At 32.2% G+C, this 20474-nt stretch overlaps 2 protein-coding genes and 1 pseudogene across 2 annotated transcripts; 1 reads left to right on the top strand and 2 right to left on the bottom strand.

The window, feature by feature from the left end:
• Positions 1-283: 283 nt before the first annotated feature.
• Positions 284-1325, bottom strand: LOC131657805 (protein MAIN-LIKE 1-like). Its single transcript, XM_058927164.1, has 3 exons — positions 1277-1325; positions 970-1166; positions 284-892 (listed from the first exon to the last, which is right to left on the bottom strand). Exons 1-3 carry the CDS (start codon positions 1323-1325, stop codon positions 284-286), a joined length of 855 nt encoding a protein of 284 aa, XP_058783147.1.
• A 13905-nt stretch (positions 1326-15230) lies between these two features.
• On the top strand, positions 15231-15926 carry LOC131657806 (putative ABC transporter C family member 15). Its single transcript, XM_058927165.1, has 2 exons — positions 15231-15770; positions 15855-15926. Exons 1-2 carry the CDS (start codon positions 15231-15233, stop codon positions 15924-15926), a joined length of 612 nt encoding a protein of 203 aa, XP_058783148.1.
• A 189-nt stretch (positions 15927-16115) lies between these two features.
• LOC131655306 (putative glucose-6-phosphate 1-epimerase) lies at positions 16116-17445 on the bottom strand (annotated as a pseudogene).
• Positions 17446-20474: the final 3029 nt, after the last annotated feature.

Consider the following 20474-nt stretch of genomic DNA (forward strand, 5'->3'; position numbering starts at 1 on the left):
ATGCGAGAAACAGTGGAGAAAATGTGGTTTGAACTGATAAAGGCTAGTGATGAGATGGAGTACCATCAACGGTTGAAACAACTTGAGGATGCATGTGTTGACTCCAAAGGTTTTATTGATTATGTGAATGACACATGGTTGACACCGCACAGACATCGGTTTGTCGAAGCATGGATCAATTAAGTGTTACATTTGGGCAACACCACAACAAATAGGTATGTTTATGTGATTTTATCGATATTGTTTCTTTATATTAATATTACAGATAATTAGTTGTTTTGTTTTATTTAAAGGGTGCAGCTGCCCCCCAGCAATAGCTTCCACAAGTATCCAAATCTCTCAAAAGTGAAAGATATTTTGCCTCGACAAGAGTAAAAGTCTTGTCGGCAAGAATGGTACAACCTAATAGCAACATCATGTATGCTCTCATAGCGCCTGTAAAGTTATTCGCAGCTCTTTGTTGCTCAAAAACTTGCTTCAACCAATCCAATTTATAGTAAGGACCCCTTACAGCAGAAGCCTCTGTAGTTGCATCACTCAGCGAAACACCAAACAACTCAACAGCTAGATGGATAGCATCATAATCGGTGACAACAACATCGGGGTCAACCAGCTGGCCCCTAATCGGTACATGAAGAAGACAAGAAACATCGTCTAGCGTGATGGTCATCTCGCCGAACGGCATATGAAATGACGATGTTTCAGGATGCCATCTCTCAACAAAAGCAGATAATAGATGCGTATCTACCTTGGCCAAACTAGTATGCTGCAAAGATGACAGGCCAGATGCAACTAACCAATTTTCCATCTGCCTTGGGAGCATTGCCGGAACCCATCCTATTAATTTGCTGCCATGTGCAGCAACCTTTAAGGTCGGCTTTGGTCGTCTCTCCTGAAAATAATTTGTAATATATGTTAATATATAAGTACATGTAATTTAAACAAACATTTAAGAAAATATTTACGTACCTCGCCCAACCATAAATGACAGGCAACGTGCCTCTGATATCTAACCAATAAAGATGTATCAGTAGGTCCTCCGAGAAATGCCGGATGCTGCGGACCAACCTCAGGAGCAGCTCCCTGCTGTCCCTCGTCATCAGCCTCTCGACGTTGTCTTCCTCTTTGACGTATTCCGTCGATCGCACCTCCTCTTCTTCGAACCACTAAAAAATAAAAAATAAAATAGTTAACAATTAAATAAAATGTTATTAAAAATAATATATGATATTAAAAACAAAAAAAAATAACTAAATAAAAAATAGGAATCGGATACCCCAAGGGTGGGTTATCCGGCTGAGGGCAAGAAGAACCGGAAACCCCATTGTTGGGTTATCCGGCTGAGAAAAAAGGAACCGGAAACACCATTATTGGGTTATCCGGCTGGTAACGGAAGAAAACGAACAGAACCGGAAACCCCATAGCTGGGTTATCCGGCTGAGAAATTTTTTTGAAAAACTTACTTTTTAAATGAAATGTGAACCGGAACTGACGAGGCTGGGTTATCCGGTTTTGGCTCAAAAAAATTCCCTCTTCTCAAACGCTGTGTAACCGTGAAAATGAGTGAAAAAGTGAAAAATTTTGTAATTTTTACTATTTATACAGGGGTAAATTTGTCCGAATTTTTTTTTAGGGGTATTGGGATAAACGTAGGGGTACAGGGTATAATTTTCTGAAAATTGTGCACAAACAATAGCTTTGTAGTGGGCCAGAACAAAAAAGGGCTATGCGACCCACATATAAACATAAGTTTGATTTCTACTCTCCATTCTTATACTCCCAAAGCACCTAAATTACTAAAGACACCCTTAATTCTAAAATAAATTAAAAAATTGGGAAAAAAAACATACCTACCTCAAGTTGTATTGCAGTAATATCAAAAATTGCATAAAATATTTACAATGTAAAATATTAATATTAAAATAATCAAAATGTCATTGTAGAAAAATCTTAACATGACTCAAAATAACGAATGTGAGTTTAAAATTGAAACAATCGAGCTTAAACACATAATGATCCAATAATCCATGGGTGTCATGGATTATGTTTGGGTTTATCTGAAACACAAATGCTTTGAATGATTTTTATTTTTAAAGCTTTTTTCATCCAATAATATGATTCTACCTATTATTTTGTTAGTTTGAGTCGGTTTATTAGGTTTTTCCAATTCATATACATCTTAAATAATAAATGATAAAATATTAAACTTTTAATAAAATTAATCAACATTTCATCAACACCATATATCCGAACTCATTCATAAAAAATAAAAAAAAACATATATCAACACCAAAAAAATTAGTAAAAAAAACCACCCAAAAAAATATAGATTTAATTGGTCATCTCCCTCGTAAAAAATTTATTTCTAATTTTTTTGGCGTAATTCCAATAAAGAAACCAACCTATGTTCTTCACATGTTTCATTAGTGTTATCAACTATTTTTTCTAGAACATTATCTACAAATAGGTTTTTTTTTTTTTTTCATAAAAATTGAATCACGTCTCTTGATTGTTCATGTATAGTAATTATTTATTAGATTTTTAAATATAATGTGTATTATATATTATCTTTTCTTTCTTCGATAATTTAATACTATTATAATTTAATACTATTTTGTGTTAAAATGTGATTTTAAGTATTTCATTTATTTATAAAAAAAAATTAGATATCAAAATTTTAAAAAAATTATTTAATTTTGAAGTAAATAGATTTTCATAAAAATTATTTTTTAAATACAACTTTTTGAAAAAATTGCAACTTGGACAAAATTTTGATCTTCAATAATCTATGTGTATGTTCTAGGATGTCAAAATTAGTGTTTCATTTTTTTTAAAAAAAATATATAAAAAAACTTGTAATATTTGAAAAACAATTTTGGAAAATCTATTTTCAAAAATATAAAGAAAAAATCCATTTTATAAAGCTGGAACAACCATGCCATAATGTTGTGTAAAAAAAATTTACAAAGAAAATAAAAGGTTCAAATAAAAATTTGGTTCAAATTGTTATTCTTAAAATGTGATTTTAGGTATTTCATCTATTTATGGCAAAAAAAATTAAATATCAAATTTTTAAAAAATCATTTAATTTTAAAACTTTTTCAAATAGATTTTCATTAAAATTATTTTTGAAATATAATTTTTTAAAAAGTTGTGATTTTGACTAAGTTTTAGTCTTTAATAATGTACGTTTATGTTATAGGATGTCAAAATTAATGTTTCTTTTTAATAAAAACGAATACCAAAAAACTTGTAATATTTTGAAAAACGATTTTGTAAAATCTATTTTCAAAAATACAAAAAAAAAATCTATTTTTTTAAAGCTGAAAAAAGTCCAGTAAAAAAATGAAGAAAGTGTAGAACTGATTTACCCTTCATATCCTAATAAAATTATTAAATTTTGTTAAAATAGTGACGCAAATACATATCAAAATAGAGAAAAATACACAAAAAATTATTCACACAGTTCGATCAAATTACTTATCTTTGCAATTTTAGAGTAGCTATAATTCTATTTATTTATGTCTTGTGAATTATATTTGGTTACAATGTAAAGAAATACCAGGTTTTAATTTATCTAAAACCTTAATCCCTAATTTTTTTCAACAAACAAATATCTGTACCCATAATTATCTCAACAATATAATTTATACTCTCAATAACTCATAATTATTTCAACAATTTGAGTTATATTGTCAACAACTCATAGTCATCTCAACAATATGAGTCATACTAAACAATCTCCATCTTGACGAATATCAAACTATATGAAGACTTCCTGTATAACGATTTATCCTGGAAACGGGGGAGGTACACCTCCTGCTTAACACTAAGAAACATGAAACAAGTCCAAACATCGTTGGAACTTATTAGTGATTGATCTGGTCAACATATCAGTTGCATTCTCTGAAGTGTGAACCTTATAAAGTAACATTTGTTTGGATACAAACAATTCCCTGATCTTGTGGAACCTCGCATCAATATGCTTGATTCTAGCATGATACACCTTATTGTTTGCCAAATAGATAGCACTCCGACTATCACAATACAATTGAACTCAACCTTGCTTAACACCAAATTCTCTCACCAATCTTGTAAGCCATAAGACTTATTTGGCAGCTTCAGCTTCTGCCATGTATTTTGTCTCAGTTGTAGACACATCTACTATGGATTAAACTGATGATTTTAAGCATATAGGTTCCTCCAAAAGAGTAAAGACATACCATGTTGTAGACGTCCTATCATCCAGATCCTTCATATCAAAATCCTTACCCAAGTTGGTCTTCAACTCATTTACAGCATGCAAATGGTTTCCAACAATCAACATATCATCAACATAAAATAACATGAAAATAAAAGAGCCATCATTATGGCTCCTTACATAACCACAACAATCATAACCACAACAATCATAACCACATCATTTTTAGCCAATTTGGCGCATGTACGAATCAAAGCGCTTATACCACTGCCTAGGAAAATTCTTCAAGCCATACAAAGACCTCTTCAATTTACAAACAAGTCTTTCATGTCCAATATCATTGAATCCATCTAGCTGCTCCATGTAAATTAGCTCCTCTAGATTAACATGGAAAAAAGTTTTTTTCACATTCATCTACTCTAAATGCATATTTTTGTTGTCTACCAGGGCCAATACCGCTGTGATAGAACTGTGTCTAACCACCTGACTAAAAAACTCATCATAATTAAATCACCTTCCTCTTTGTATTCCCCTTCACAACTAGGCGGGCCTTGAACTTTTCTCCTTCTTTTTCTGTTACTCGTGGCTTTTTTCTTGTACGCCCACTTGCAACCAGTAGCTCTTTTTCCAAGTGGCAGCTGAAAAAGATCCCATGTCTCGTTCTTTTTCAAGGACTATATCTCTTTCACCATAACACAAATCCACTTATCTTTCTCATGCCTAGCCATAGTGCTCTCATGCCTAGCCATAGTGTTTTGAAAAGTAAAAGGGTGTTATGAACTTGTAAGAAGAGCATATGATGTTAAGTCTTCAAACCGATATCTCACTGAAGGTGTCATACGATGTGGCTCACTATCATGCACAAGTGTATAATATTATACTCCATCTGAATCTTGCACTCCTTATAAATTTGAGCATGGTTCATCCTATTGTTAGGCAACAATCTACCTTGGAGTCACTTGTGGCTCGTCAATGTCCACCTGAATCTTGTCTTGACTGGAATTTTCTACCTCAATATCTTGCATAACTGTCACATGTGACTATTTCAACATCAGTTTCTCATCAAATATAACATCCCTGCTGACAACCACATTCCTCTTAACTGGATCCCATAACTTGTACACCTTCACACTTTTATTGTAGCCGATAAAGATGCATTATTTTTGACTTTGGATCAAGTTTAAATCGATTCTCATTGGAAATATGCACATATGTTGGACACCCAAAAATCTTCAAATTACCCAGATCAATAGAGTTACTTGTCCATACCTCATTTGTAACATTGCCATCCAATGAAGCTCCTGGTGATCTATTAACTACATAGCAAGCCATATTGAGTGTTGTTGCCGAGAAACCTTTTGAAAGACCAGCATTTAGCCGAAGGCACCTTGCCCTCTCGTCAGAGCCATGTTCATCCTCTTTGAGATACCATTTTATCATGGTGTCTTCCTCAAAGAAAAGTTCCTCTGGATTCCATTCTCCTCACATAAATGCATGAAATTCTTGTCAGTGTATTCAGTTCCATAATCAGACCGCAAAATGCTTATTTTCTCCCTGTTTGGTTCTCAACCTCTGCCTTCCATAATTAGTAATTGTAAAAGACCTCGAATTTATATTTCATAAAATAAACTCAGACCTTACTAGAAAAATCATCAGTGAATGTCACAAAGTACCCAGAACCTTCTATAGAGGGCCTTTTATGGGCTTCTTGGTATCAGAATGGACATAGTTTAAGATTTCCTTGGCCTTGTATTGTTCGGTCTTGAAACGAACTCTACATTGTTTTCCGAGAACACTATAATTGCAAAATTCAAATGTGCAACTGTGAACACCCTTAAGCATATTACTCTTATGTAGTTTCATCATCGTCATATATTCACTTAGATGACCCGAGCAAATGGGCCACATTTTTGTTGCATCATTATCAGTTTCATCAGATGCTACATCACCCATAATTGTGCCCCCTAACAACTTATAAATGTTGCTTGCAATCCTCTTTTCTTTCATCATTGTCATTGCACCCTTTTTAACCCTCATTGTGTATTTATCTCCATTTGACCAAAATGAATAACCATTCGCTTGAAGAGTACCTAGAGAAATCGAATTCTTACTCATTTCAGGTACATAATGCACCCCACTCAATGTGCACACATCACCATTATCCAAAGAAATTTTAGTCTGCCCTTTTCCATTGATGGTATAAGTTTATCATCACCTAAATAGACAAAACCAAAATCACCTTATTTAAACATGTTGAACCACTCCCGGTGCAACGTCAAATGGTATGAAGTCCCAGATTCAAGGATCCACGCATCGTGCACTTTGCAGATGAAACGCAAAGCAAATCTTATTCACTGCAAGAACCATCAGACTGGACTATATTTGCAAAACTATTGTTTCCTAAATATTTTGGACAATCCTTCTTCCAATGACCAATTTTTTTGCAACCATAACATTGTTTTGTTTTTTGTCCTTGGACTTGAACCTTTTTTACTTTCCTTAACTCACTACCTTACCCTTGCCTCTGCCACGGTCTTGACCTCCCTTCACAAACAAACATTCACCTGAACTTCCTTCACCTTCCTCTACAATTTGACGATGTTGTGCGTGTTACAAAATAGAAGAAGAAATAGAATCCACTAAGATTGTTTTCTTCCTGTATGTGAGAGTGGCCACTAAGTGATTATAAGAGCTCGATAACGAGCACAACAAAATAATGACTTTATTCTCATTCTCAACCTTCAGACCAAGTTATGTCAAATCAGCGGGGATGTTATTAAATGCGTTGACATGATCCTACAAATCGCCTCCTTCCTGCATCTTCAGGCTATAGAGACGTTGCTTCGCTAACAATTTGTTCATGAGCGTCTTAGACATGTACTAATTTTCCAATTTATCCCAAATATCCTTCCGAGTTGTAAGGTCCCAGATACGATTCATCGTGTCATCAGAAACACAAAGCCTTATCAAACTTGCAGCCTTCTCCTTTATCAAAAAGTCAGTTTCTAATTACGAAGCGTCTTTTGTAAACCTTGTTGAGCCAACAAATCCTTAACCCTTTTTTGCCATAAATCGAAATTGCTTGTTCATTCTAACCGAGTCACTTCGAATTTTGCACCCTAGGATTAAGCGACATCTGATATCAATTGTTAGAACAGAGCCGCAAATACATATCAGAGTAGAAAAAAACACACGAGCTTTGTTTACACAGTTCGACCAAATTGTCTACGTCTGCGACTATAGTGACTATAGTTCCCTTTATTTATGTCTTGTGAATTGTATTGGATTACAGTATTACAAGCCATATATAAAATATGAGGGTTTAGTTTATCTAAAATTTTAATCCCTAGTTTTCTTAAACAAACAATTATCTCTACTCATAATTATCTCAACAATATGAATTATATTTTCAACTCATAGTTATCTCAACAACCCACCAATTATTTCGATAATGAGTCATGCATACTCAATAAATTCATATTTTTATATATTATTTATTTTACGAAACCCTATAACACGCTTTTCTTTCTTTGTCTAGCAATCTATTAGTCGAAATTTCATTTTTTTAAAACTGAATAAATGAGATATCGTGAGTTCAAATTCACGCATCTGACATAACGGGACACCCTAGAAGACTAGAACACTCTTTACTATGACACATAAGTAGTATAATTTAATAATGGCAAAAATTTCCTTTTCTCACCCACACCATGGTCCATTTTCCTAGCAAAGACAATAGAAAAAAGAACTCACATTTTAGTTAATGCATAACTGTCTTCACCTGCCAGAGCCAGAGAGCACCAGTACTTTTTGTCATTAACTGGATTAAAACACTGACACCACTCAAAACAGGTACTGGCCCAAGCCCACCACCACCAGCCCATTCAATACTCATCTCGTGCTACATGTGACAAACCCTTTACAAATTCTCATTCAATTAATTTCACATTACATTACATTTTCTTACAAAAATTCAAATTCAAATCCTAAGGGGTCCTTCACCATTATAACTATCACGCAATATTGAAGGTGTTGTAGCATCTCCCTGCATTGCGACAATTCAAATTGTCTCGTCACTTTAATTCTGATACAAATTCAGATTCTTGTTCAGTATATAGGGGCCACTACATTTCAATTTAATTTTCAAGTCCTAGATTCTTTTTTATCTTATGATATTCAATGTAGAAGTTATGTAACATTTATTATTTATATGGGCCAATTATTTTTTCAATGTAATCCTTTTATAGAAGCTGAAAATTACATTCTCTATAAATTCACATAGTGAAATCTCAAGGTTGTGAATTTTTATCATATGGAACCATATTTTAATTAAAGTCTATGGTCCAATTTTTGGGGGGCCTCTTTCTTTTTAGAGTGTGTAAAGGACAAGAAAATGTGACAAAAAATTCAGAAGAGTAATAACAACACAAAAAACAATGTGAATTCTGTGTAGAGAGTAGAGACCACCGATTTTAATTTTTAAAGGCTAGATATGATATAGTTAATTAATAAATATTTTCTTGAAGAGGCAATTAATTAATTTCTTCAGAACGATTGTTTGCAAATAGTAGTAATTGATTATTGCTGGTGGTGTATAAGTTCTCTGTCATTAACACGTTCTTTGGCATTATCTCAATTTTGGCATTGGCATCTGTATTTTTATTTCTTTGAATCTAACTTCGATTTGACCACATCTATTTTATGTAAATCTATATACTATTCATGCATAAACAAGTCAATTAATAAAAAAGAGCTATACGGTTTTCCATACAAGTTTTTTAAATATATAACCGAACCGAAGTTGTTCTGGATCGAAGTTTATATATATATATATATATATATATATATATATATATATATATATATATATATATATATATATATATATATATAATGACAAAAATTCAATAAAATAATAAAATATTGACAAAATTTATGATATTGATTTTTCTTTAACCTTTTTAGAAGTAATTGAATATTGTAAATAAAAGAATTTTTTTTAATTGCTTAGTAGGACGAATCAGACATTAAACTATTAGATAAGACTTTAAATAAAGTCGTTAATAGACTATAGGTCATACTAAAATGATTAAGATTGTAATGAAGTTTTTTTTTTTTAATTGAATAACTTCTCCGTATAATTATAAAAATTAATCTTTCAATTTATGTAGGACTATAATAGATGATAAATTATTTTTCAAAAAATGTTCATGTTTAAATTCGAATTCAAAATCTTTTATTAAACTAAAAGAGACTCCATCATCTCATTCAAATGTTCTTAGATGTAATGAAGAAATTTTATTACATTGTGGTTTTTGTCTTTTTATTTTTCTCTTATTCATTATAAATTTGTTATCACTAATCATAAACATTTTAGTTATTTTATATCTTTTACTTTAGTTGTTATTATTCATTCTTCCACTTGTTAAAATTAATTGCTCAAATACCTCTAGCTATTTATTGCTAATGAATAAAAACTAGGTGTGAAATAAAAGGAAAATTTTAACTATTATTAGAAATAAACAAATAACTTTCTCTATTTTATCATATCTTTATCTCTTTACTCTTTTTCTTTTAGTTGAAAGGCGCACTACTGCATTTTGCAGTCTTTTTACTACCTGATACAAGATGATCACTACTGTGCTATGCAATTTCTATATTCCACACCTTTTATTCTTTTTATTTCTACTTTTATATATTTTATTTTATTTACTAATAGGAATTTGACTAAGTTGTTATAAAAGTGACCGTAATTTTTCTTGATACTCAAATCCCCTCCCCCATAAAATAAAAAAAAAACAGAGGAATAAAGTAGTATTGGTCCCCTTGGATGATAAAAAAGGGTGAAAAGCACATGTAGGGGATTTTGTGGGTGTCTCTTGCAGGCTATGAACAAGACAGAAGCAAGATGCACTAAAATAAAACAAAATTTGTTAAACTCGAACTACCTAGTTACAATGTTGTTTATTGTTACCGTGGTTTTTGTCTATGTAAAAGTAACTAAATTCGAACTTTAAATAGTAGTTTTATTAATTCGATGTGCGAGTTTGAATAGTTTCTTCGTAATTTTTAGTGTGTGAAGATGAGTTTTATAAATGTTTTTAAACTAATTTGAATTTTGATAAAGTATGTTTGATCCGGTAAAATCAGCGCAGTTAGATATCTCTGACCAACTATAAATTATAGAGTCACGAATTCGAACTCGTAATATTTCATTTATTCATCTTTAAGAAGTGAAATTTTAACTACTAAACTACTACTAAAAATATATATATTTGGACTACTAATTAAACAACAATAATTAAAAATTCAAATTTGAAAACGTGTGTGAAAATAAAATGTGAATTAAATTTTTTTTATAATAAATCTCATGTATTGAAAGAATGAAAATAGAATGTACAAATGAAAAAATGGGACTATGTCAAGACCCTAATCAAAAGAACTTAGGCTGTGTTTGGTTCAAATGAGGGGAGGGGAGGGGAGGGGATTTAAAGGAGGGAAGGCCGGAAGGGGAGGGGAGGGGAGGTGAGGGATTTTTTTTAATCAAATAAGTGTTTGGTTCAAAATAAGAGAGGGGAGGGGAAGGGAGGGGTTTTAATTAAAAATATGTTTGGTTCAGGAGGGGAGGGGAGGGGTTTTATAAATAAATTACATTTTTACTCTTATAATCTTATATAAGTGATATAATATTCAAATATGAAAGTTTCATAAATGTTATTTTGGTAATAATTTTTTTAATATTGACGGACTAAAACGTTATAATTTACCATAACGTTAATAAACTGAGTACACTTGATTCATATTATAACTCTCTGACACAAATGAAACTATATGCTAATAATAATTTTTAAATAGTGATGAATCATCTAACAAAAACAAATACATAAAATAAGTTATTATTAAAATTAATAATTTAAATTTCTAATAAAATGAATAAACAAAATATAAATTAAAGTAAATGATTTAAAATTTGATATAAAGAAAATGTAATAGGATAAATAACAAAACTAGAAGAAAAAATAACATAAATAAATATTAAAAAAATTATAAAAATAATGTAATGATTATGATTTGTATTAAGTTAAAAAAATTTGAAAAAAATTTGAAGGTGGATAATAGTTATAATAAGTTGATGGAAATAATCGAGAAAACTCACATAGAAGAAGCATTAACACGAAGAAAAAAAATTTGAAATATTAAAATTAAACTGAGGATATTTTAGTAAATATAATAATTTTTTACGTTTTAAAATTCAGATTCCCTCCCCTCCCCTCCAAATCCTCCCAATTCGGAGGAACGCAAAAAAGTGAGGTTTGGAGGGATTTTGCTCCCCTCCCCTCCCCTCCCCTTCCTTTCCCTCCTTAAATTTGAACCAAACATATTTAATTAAAAATTTCCCCTCCCCTCCCCTCCATCTACTTCGAACCAAACACACCCTTAAGCAAAAATCATTAAAAACGGAAGTTAGGAACACCTCGCTTGTTTCTAGTTAAATAGGGCCTAATGAAGATGGGTGGATCATCCCGTCAAGCGAAACTATTGGCTGGCAAATCTATAGAGTTAGAGACAAGATAGTCGGCACAATGATAATGATTTTCTTCTATATGAATATGAGTTATGATACAAGTCATGTATTATTTAACTAGAGTCGAACAATTTTATCATCTATTATGAATTTGAATTTGCTAAGGAACCATACTTTGTATCGTGAAGGGCCAGCACTAGTACAAAAATATTAATTTACACCCGTTTTTTATTAAATTTACACCCGTTATTTTTAATAAAAATCGGGTGTATATCCACAGGGTGAGAAATGTCTAACGAATTTACACCCGTTATTTTAAATAAAAATCGGGTGTAATTGGACGTAATTACGTTTTTAATTACACCCTGTTTTAATAAAAATCGGGTGTAATTGAACGTAATTACGTTTTTAATTACACCCTGTTTTAATAAAAATCGGGTGTAATTGGACGTAATTACGTTTTTAATTACACCTTATTTTAATAAAAATCGGGTGTAAATACGTCATATATGAATGAACAATTATATTATATTTAAATCTATTTACACCCTATTTCATATACACCATTTAGTTATATTTCATTTTCAGTCATAATATTACAAATACTATAAAATCATACACATAAAAATCATATTTTAACTAAGTCATAATATTTTTAATATTAACCAAAAAATATACATGTACAGTCATAATATTTCAAGTACTATAAAATCATACACATAAATATCATATTTTAACTAAGTCATAACACTTTCTTCATATATAAATTTTTTTCTTCTTCTTTGGCTTTTGTTTTGGCAACATTTCTATGTCTTTATTCTCTTCAACCATTTGCATTTGATCTTGTAGATTTTGCTCCTCAACCTTTTTATTTTCAACCATTTGCATTTGATCTTGTAGATTTTGCTCCTCAACCTTTTTATTTTCAACCAATTGCAAAAATATTTTAGCCCAAAGTTGCCCAAAGATATCTGAAATGTTGAAACAAATATTAATTTATAAATGATACATAGAAAAAAATAATTAAAAATAGAATAAGATACTTTCACGAAGTCCTTTAATTTTGTTTCTAATTGTAAAAGTTCATCGGCAACAACATTGCATATATGCTTAGATACAACAGTCTAATTAATAACTAACACTGCTAAGAAAGACATTATAACTATGTCTTATATTATAAATGATAATCATACTTACCTACATGTCAATTGAAGTCCCCGTAGTTAGAAAAAAATAGTTAAAGAAATAAATTAGCTACTCCTAACTAGCACATACTCCTATTGTTGGACAATAGTTTCTTCTTATTTTTTTATAGCCTAACTAACAAATTTGGAATCGAAATTAAAAACCTGTAAGAGAATAGTCATGGTCTCAATTAAACTCTCAAACGCGCCGTAGTCGATCCTCCGAACTCCAAATTCTCTATTATCTCTAAAGTGGTAAATAACACTCTTCAGCCTGGATAATTGAAAACAGGAGTAGAGTAAAATAATAATTATATACAAAATTATAAATTATATCATATCTCAACAATCATGTATCTCATCACATTATCTACAAATATAAGTACACAAACAATATAACCTGTTGAAGTTTGACCATCCCAAGTTCTGCTAGGTCCTTAATTATGTTCCTCTGGAAATCAGTCAAAGTATTTATATTATATGCCTAATCATCGAAAAAAATCAAGTGTCAGAGGCGCATTAAATTGCAGTTACAAAAGAGACCAGAACAAAACTTGTAGAAGTAATGACAATATAGAACATAGTAATTTCATGTACAACAGATTCTCAGCAAGGCACAAGAACATATTACCTCCCCAATGGCATGAAAACTAAGCTCAAGCATGAATGATATCAAGTCACCTGCATCAACACCTCTCTCCGGCACCAAAAGTAGATGATGAAGAGCGTGTAGGAATCAAATAGCAAAAAACATGTACATATAGCGATAGATAACTGTTAGAGCTACCTCAGAATTAGAACATATTACCTCCCCAATGGGATTAGTAACATACTAGTGTTCTTTGTATATGCTGAATTAAAATTCTAATATATAGACCGTGAAGTGTTGTATACCAAAATAATATAAGTTCTAGCATGGAAGACAAGCCTAAATTATGAATGTGCATATTAATCTGAAAGCATTCTATGACCTCCCTAATAATTCTGATACACTAATATCTATAAAAAACAGTCAACCAACCCATACAATACAAAATGTGCTTCTACTCTTAAAAAAAACGTAAGTATGTAATAATTAAACCATCAATTAAAAATCAATAAGCCCAAAATTGAAATTAAAGAGCAACTTAGCATTTAAACTGAACTCCCAAAGCTAAGATTACTAGTAATAATTCAGTAACTTGCAAATGCCAATGAGCAACGCAAAGAACCATTTCACTACCAGCAAGTAACTCACGTACGTACAGCTTCCTTCTTCTATGCACCTAAAAATCTCAAACCACAGTCCTGCACCATTTCATGTGTGGTGCCGGTGTAGTGGATTAATGTACAAAAAATAATGTAAGTTAGGATCATGCAGTCTGCCCCACCTACTAAAATATGACATAGTTGTTATTGAAAATTATGCATGCTCAACAAACAAAGAAATTGTTAGAATATGCTAATTAATAACGTACCCCACAGAAACCTAACATATGTCTTCTTTTTAAGGTGGGTTGGAAATTGATAGAAGAAACTTTCTTCAAGGTATATATAGAGCATAGAATAGTATACTACTGGAAGATATTGCATTATAATATAATCCTTATCACCGAATTATTGATTATGCTAATAATCAAATGTATTGAACCTTGGCTTTAATTAATTCTCACGGTCAAACAAATTTGAACTTTGAACATAATAACAATAGAATGGGTCATTATTTACCAAAAAATAAAAGTTTGTAAAATTCCATCTAAATGTTATGATAAAACAAATCATGTCCAAATAATGCTTACAGTTTCAGATATATACTGAAATTAAATATGAGCTATAATTTAAATATAAGACAGGAGAACTTGTATATAAACTTTGTGACCGAGCTAGATAGGCATTGCGAATCGAACTTACGACCATAACTACTAAGGACCATAACTACTAAGGAAAACTTCTTTAAATATGTGAAACTGAGTGCAATGAAACGGCAACAGATATATAAAGAACCATTTGTAGGACCTCAAAAACCCAACCTATTGCTTTAAGTCGTTTTTTGAGTTGGCATTACCATTCTGCTGTTGTTGTTGCTGAAGTTGCTAGAAACAAGCCCACAAATCCAGGTGAAGTCCTGGCCCCTGAATCATCAGTTTTCTACTAAAAAATAAGACAGCATGCAAGCCATTTGGAGGCATTGGTATGTCATCAGCATATAAAGCTTCTCCTGTGACCTGAATGTAAGTTGTAAGAATCATTTAGCCAAGCATTCTACTAAGAAAAAGACAATTTGATAAAGAGACAATGTAAGCCAAACATAACTGAAAGATAGAGACTACCAATTGAAAACATGACATATAGGGAGGGAGGGAGACAGAGAGAGGTAGAGAGTGAAGGTAAAAAAGGATGCAAGCAATTAATATGTACAACAAGTAACCTATGCAATGTCGAGAACAAAATGATATCCGTCGAGAGAATATTACAGTTCTCTAATATACCAAGTGAAGCGCCATTAATCGTTCAAGATAATAGGCCCGAACCAGAGTGGCCTAAGGAAGGAAAAATTGAATTCCATAACCTTCATATACAATATGAACATGCTGCTCCTATGGTTCTCAAAGGTGTCACTTGCGTATTCCCCGGACAGAAGAAAATTGGAATAGTAGGCAGGACGGGAAGTGGAAAATCTACTCTCGTGCAAGCCCTCTTTCGAGTTGTTGAACCTTTGGAAGGATGCATACTTATTGATGGTGTAGATATTTCCAAGATTGGTCTGCAAGATTTAAGATCTAAGCTTGGTATTATTCCTCAGGATCCAACCTTGTTTTTAGGTACCGTAAGGACTAACTTGGATCCCTTGGAACAACATACCGATCAAGAACTTTGGGAGGTTAGCGTTAGATTACGTTCCTCAAAATGCATTATTAATCCGATTTCGACACACAAAATAAAAATTATAAAAATATCTTTTCATGTTCTCAGAAAGTGCCATCTTGCTGAAATAGTACAGCAAGATCCAAGACTTCTTGATGCACCAGGTATATAAATACAGCAGAAATGTTTGGCTGCAAATGTTTGACCAAACCAATAGGTACGTCAAATCCCTGTTGGGCTTGTAAAATATTTTAAAAGATTTACAACACTTCATATAAAACCTTCGTCAATCCAATAATGAAGATATAAGTAATATGCTTTGTAAAACATGTCCAAACTGGGAGTATGCACCATGGAATATTAAAAGCTTGACTTGTGTCATGTAACTAAACATTTACCTCAGATTCAAATGTTATCGCATCTCCTTGTTCTGTAATACGTTCTTTCTGGAAAAGATTGTCCAGGTAATCAAGTGTCTCGAGACCTTCAATCCTTATCTCACTGTACAGAATGTTAATGTTAATGTGAGTGCTAATTATCTCATTATACAGAATGTTAATGTTAATGTCAAGTGCAAGAGAGCATTATTCATACCTATTGTCAGAAACCAATAGGTATGTGTGATATGCGAACGAGAAACTAAATGGCTTTCCGTTGATATTCCTGATTCGTGATATCAGGGATAGGTCTCCATCTTTCGTAACAGACACTCGAAGGCGGAACTCGAAACTGGTACAATTAGGTAATTGATAGCTTATTGTGATTTGAAATTTGTATCCAACACAATAGGGAAAAGTAATATCAGATACATGTCAACTTCAAACAACCAAATGGTAGAAAAGAAAAACAGCAATCTCTACTTTGAGCAGTGGTTTTACGGCATTCAAGATAGTACCTATGTGGCCAGCATTTCATGTCTTCTTCAGATGATTTGAGTAGCAGGTCGACAAAGGATTTTCCACTAGAATCATTTGTAGGCAGAGGAGGAGGATTCTCGTCGACTGCCCACATTCTATTTCTTGCAAATCCATGAAGCTCCAGAGATCCACAGTTTCCAAACTATTATATACAAATTTAGCTCTAAGTTATATGAGTTGTGCATGTTTATTGAGAAGATTTTAGGCTGAATATTCAAAATAGTAGTAAGTAATCATTCAAACCTGTGGAAAACATATAGGAATTCCTCCCCGTGTTGCTTTTAGCGCCTTCGAAACTGTCTACAATCAATTGCAAATAAGAGAAAAATAATAAAATGTGTCTGTTACCACTTTACAAAAAAAAATTGGTTATGGTTCTACATTTATGTAATGGCAAAAAGACACACCTTGCTGCTTGTGAATAGAAGTTCTTCCCCCTGATCGTTACGCGATGAAGTGACCTGTGCACCAAGTAAGCTCACCTAATTTCAAGAAAAGACAGTTAATCTTCCTAGAATCACTTCACTTATAAGCTCAAACTAGAAATATATGAACCAAGTTTTACTTATCATGTATTGATATTGAAAGTTATAAATGATAAAATCACGATTTCATCGAATGTTAAAACTGATGCGAACTCGTCAATCAACCAGTTCTTCTCACCCGTGCTGAAGCACCTTGTGGAGTCCGAAGTACAACTTGACCGATTCCATTCTAGTCCTTTGTAATTTCAGTTGCTGCTCTAAAGTCCCATACTACTGCAGAATGCCCCATCTAAACTACATAAACAATCAGCATCAAGAAAGAAATTCTTAGACCATAACATAAACAATCACAAAACTACTACCCCCTAATTCTATAATCAGAATCTCGAACAAAATCAAAATCAAACACATACCCGACGCTTGCCAGCTTCCAGATGCTCTTGCTTCCGAGACGAAGCAGAGTTGTTCGGTAGCACCTGAGCCGACGCCATTGAACAACAGCAAACGATCTAGAACAGAATTTCAAAATCTCCAAAATTCAAAATCTCACGAATCAACAACATCCAAGTTGCAATGAATTTCAATCGAACAACCTCAAACCTAAAAATTCGAATAGAATTTCCCAGATCGATGAAAATTTGGGAACAAAAACGAAGATGGAACCAATTTGATTTTATTTTAACAAAAAAAATGAAAAATGATTTGTTAATTCTCTCTTCTTCGTCGTTTTGGATACCTCCGATTTGGTGTGCAATGGTTTTAGATGCTTCCTCCATTTTTGTGTGCTAGATTGTTCGCAGAGCTGAAAAATGGGTTTGGTGAAATGCATGCGCCATGGGTTTAGTGAAAGAGTTTTTAGTATATTTTATTGATCTAATAAATTTAAACCCATTAATATTCCTTCGTTAATTTGATAATATTCATAATATTCACTTAACTAGTTATTAAGAATAATATTTTGAGTTATAAAAATAAATATTTTTTTTAAATCTATTTAAATTTACGCCCGATTTTTAATTTAATGGGAGTAATTGAGATTTAAATATAATAATATTTTTAATTTACACCCGTTTTTAAAAAATAGGGTGTAATTTTCACATGATCAATCATAAACTTATACTTTATTTACAAAAGTGCCACCATATTTCTTATTTACACCCGTTTTTCGTATATCGGGTGTAAATTTTAAAATTATATTGTTCATTTTCCACTAGTGCAGGTAGCAAGCAAGAAATCTGTCTCAATCCAAATGAATCTACAATGTCTTACATGTGCACTCTCAATAGCAAAAATTATGGTCATGAGTTCGACATATAGGGAGTTTTGCATATCAAGAGGGGTAACAAAACAAACTATTAAAAATATATCATAGAGAGAGAAGGGTCATTTGAAATACAAACTTGATTTTCTCTCGGTTGGAGTTTTATACCGAGCGAATATATAAATTAAAAATAAGAAAAGCCTCGATTGAAAAATAATAAAAATAAAAATACAAAAGGTAAGATTTTAAATTTGGTCCCTGAGCCATTTTTAGATTATGTTTGGATTGATAGAACATAACGGAGCGGAATGGAACATAACAGTGTGGAGTGAAGCGGAGTGGAACGGATACGAAGAACTATTGGCATCCTCCATTGTGGTTTGAACACTTTGATGGGTTGTCTTTGTCACAGGTCAAATGACAATTTAGCGCTATGAAATTCTTGAAGAAATCAATGAAAGCATCGAAAACTTTTGGTAGTTGTTTTAAGGAAACCAAATTATGGAAATTTTCATAGTTAATAATTTTCTAAACAACATAAAAATGTTAAAAAAGATTGTCCGGAGAGTCAAGATATCGATGTATGCATTGAGATATTAGAATGCTTGGGTATAGGCCTAACAATTGGGATGTGGTTGGAAGACGCGAAATAGATATGATTCTCATCTCCTAGAAAACAATGTCATACATCAAGTGAATGGGTAAGACAATAGATTAAAGGGAAATAATTCAAGACACAACCGAAATCCAATTCATGTGAATTTGGATCACCCTAGTCTGGTCAAGTGAAGCGTGTGGGGGAATAAATTAGTTGGAAATCACGATAAACGCAATAAATAAAATTTCAAATTGTTTCCATTGTGATGGATCCTTAATAATAGTCATGAGTCATAGATAGATTGATTTCCTCTTGAAATGTAAATTCCTTGATCGTTGAAACAAATTGATCACGATCACAACATGAATGACAACATCTCTACTCAGTCCACATAAACAAATCTCCAACGGAAGATTTTTCTGCCTACAGTGTCATATGTGAACGAACGAGAGTCTTGGAGAAAAAACAAACTCAGAATCCTAGTGCGGCTAGGGTTTTAAGAATATGTTAATGGATGACTATCATTATAGTATAAGGGTTCTATTTATATAACCAATTTTACACAATGTATCTTACAGCACCCCATGGGTGTGTAAATTAGTGCTAGTGCATCGTTAAAATGCAATGACAAATCATAAAATATTTTTATTTGTTTATTTGATATCTTGTTATATATTTTTACGTGTTTGACATTATATGTTCTCATAGCGTTGATACTAATATTAATGCATTCATATAATATTATAAACATAAAATAGTGTCTAATAAACATTGTGATATAACCAAGCAATTGTGCTCGAGTGGTAAACGAGCTTCTCCTAAAAAACGAAGGTTCGGAGAATATCAAATTCGATTTCTGGTGGGAATAATATTTAGCCAGTATTATGACCTCTCGGCACGAACTCTGAATTACTATGGCTCATTTCCCTAGGAACTTAGGACCTAGAGTGCATAAAGGAAAAAAATATTGTGATATTACATTATTCACTAGAAGTAGGGAGTTTTTATTTGGTTTGAAATAGTATGCTTTTGATTTTCCTTCTAAGAAACGAAAGTTCGGGGAATACCAAGTTTGATTTCTTGTGGGAACAATATTTGGCCAGTACTATGACCTCTCAGCACAAACTCTGAATTACTAAGGCACATTTCCCTAGGATCCTAGGACCCATAGTGCATAAAGAAAAAAAACACAGTGATATTAGATTATTCACTAGAAGTAGGATGCTTTTATTTTATTAGAAATAGTATGCTTTTGATTTTCCTTCTAAGGAACGAAGGTTCGGAAAATACCAAGTTCGATTCCTGATGAAAATAATATTTGACCAGTACTATGATCTTTCGGCACGAATTCTAGATTATTAGGGTTCATTTCCCTAGGAACCTAGGAACCAAAATGCATAAAAAAACACCGTGACGTTAGATTATTCACTAGAAATAGGATGTTTTTATTTGGTTAGAA

This window comes from Vicia villosa, linkage group LG3 (genome assembly GCF_029867415.1).
Source record: "Vicia villosa cultivar HV-30 ecotype Madison, WI linkage group LG3, Vvil1.0, whole genome shotgun sequence".
NCBI classification, from domain to species: Eukaryota; Viridiplantae; Streptophyta; class Magnoliopsida; order Fabales; family Fabaceae; genus Vicia; species Vicia villosa.

What these genes read in the sequence shown, in the direction of transcription:
- LOC131657805 (XM_058927164.1), bottom strand. Translation starts at nt 1,325, where the DNA reads ATGGGGTTTCCGGTTCTTCTTGCCCTCAGCCGGATAACCCACCCTTGG. An exon ending in CCGGATAACCCACCCTTGGG is followed by an intron (nt 1,167 to 1,276) that starts GTATCCGATTCC and finishes TTTATTTTTTAG; the next exon opens with TGGTTCGAAGAAGAGGAGGT. An exon ending in GTCATTTATGGTTGGGCGAG is followed by an intron (nt 893 to 969) that starts GTACGTAAATAT and finishes AATTATTTTCAG; the next exon opens with GAGAGACGACCAAAGCCGAC.
- LOC131657806 (XM_058927165.1), top strand. Translation starts at nt 15,231, where the DNA reads ATGACATATAGGGAGGGAGGGAGACAGAGAGAGGTAGAGAGTGAAGGT. An exon ending in CCGATCAAGAACTTTGGGAG is followed by an intron (nt 15,771 to 15,854) that starts GTTAGCGTTAGA and finishes ATATCTTTTCAT; the next exon opens with GTTCTCAGAAAGTGCCATCT.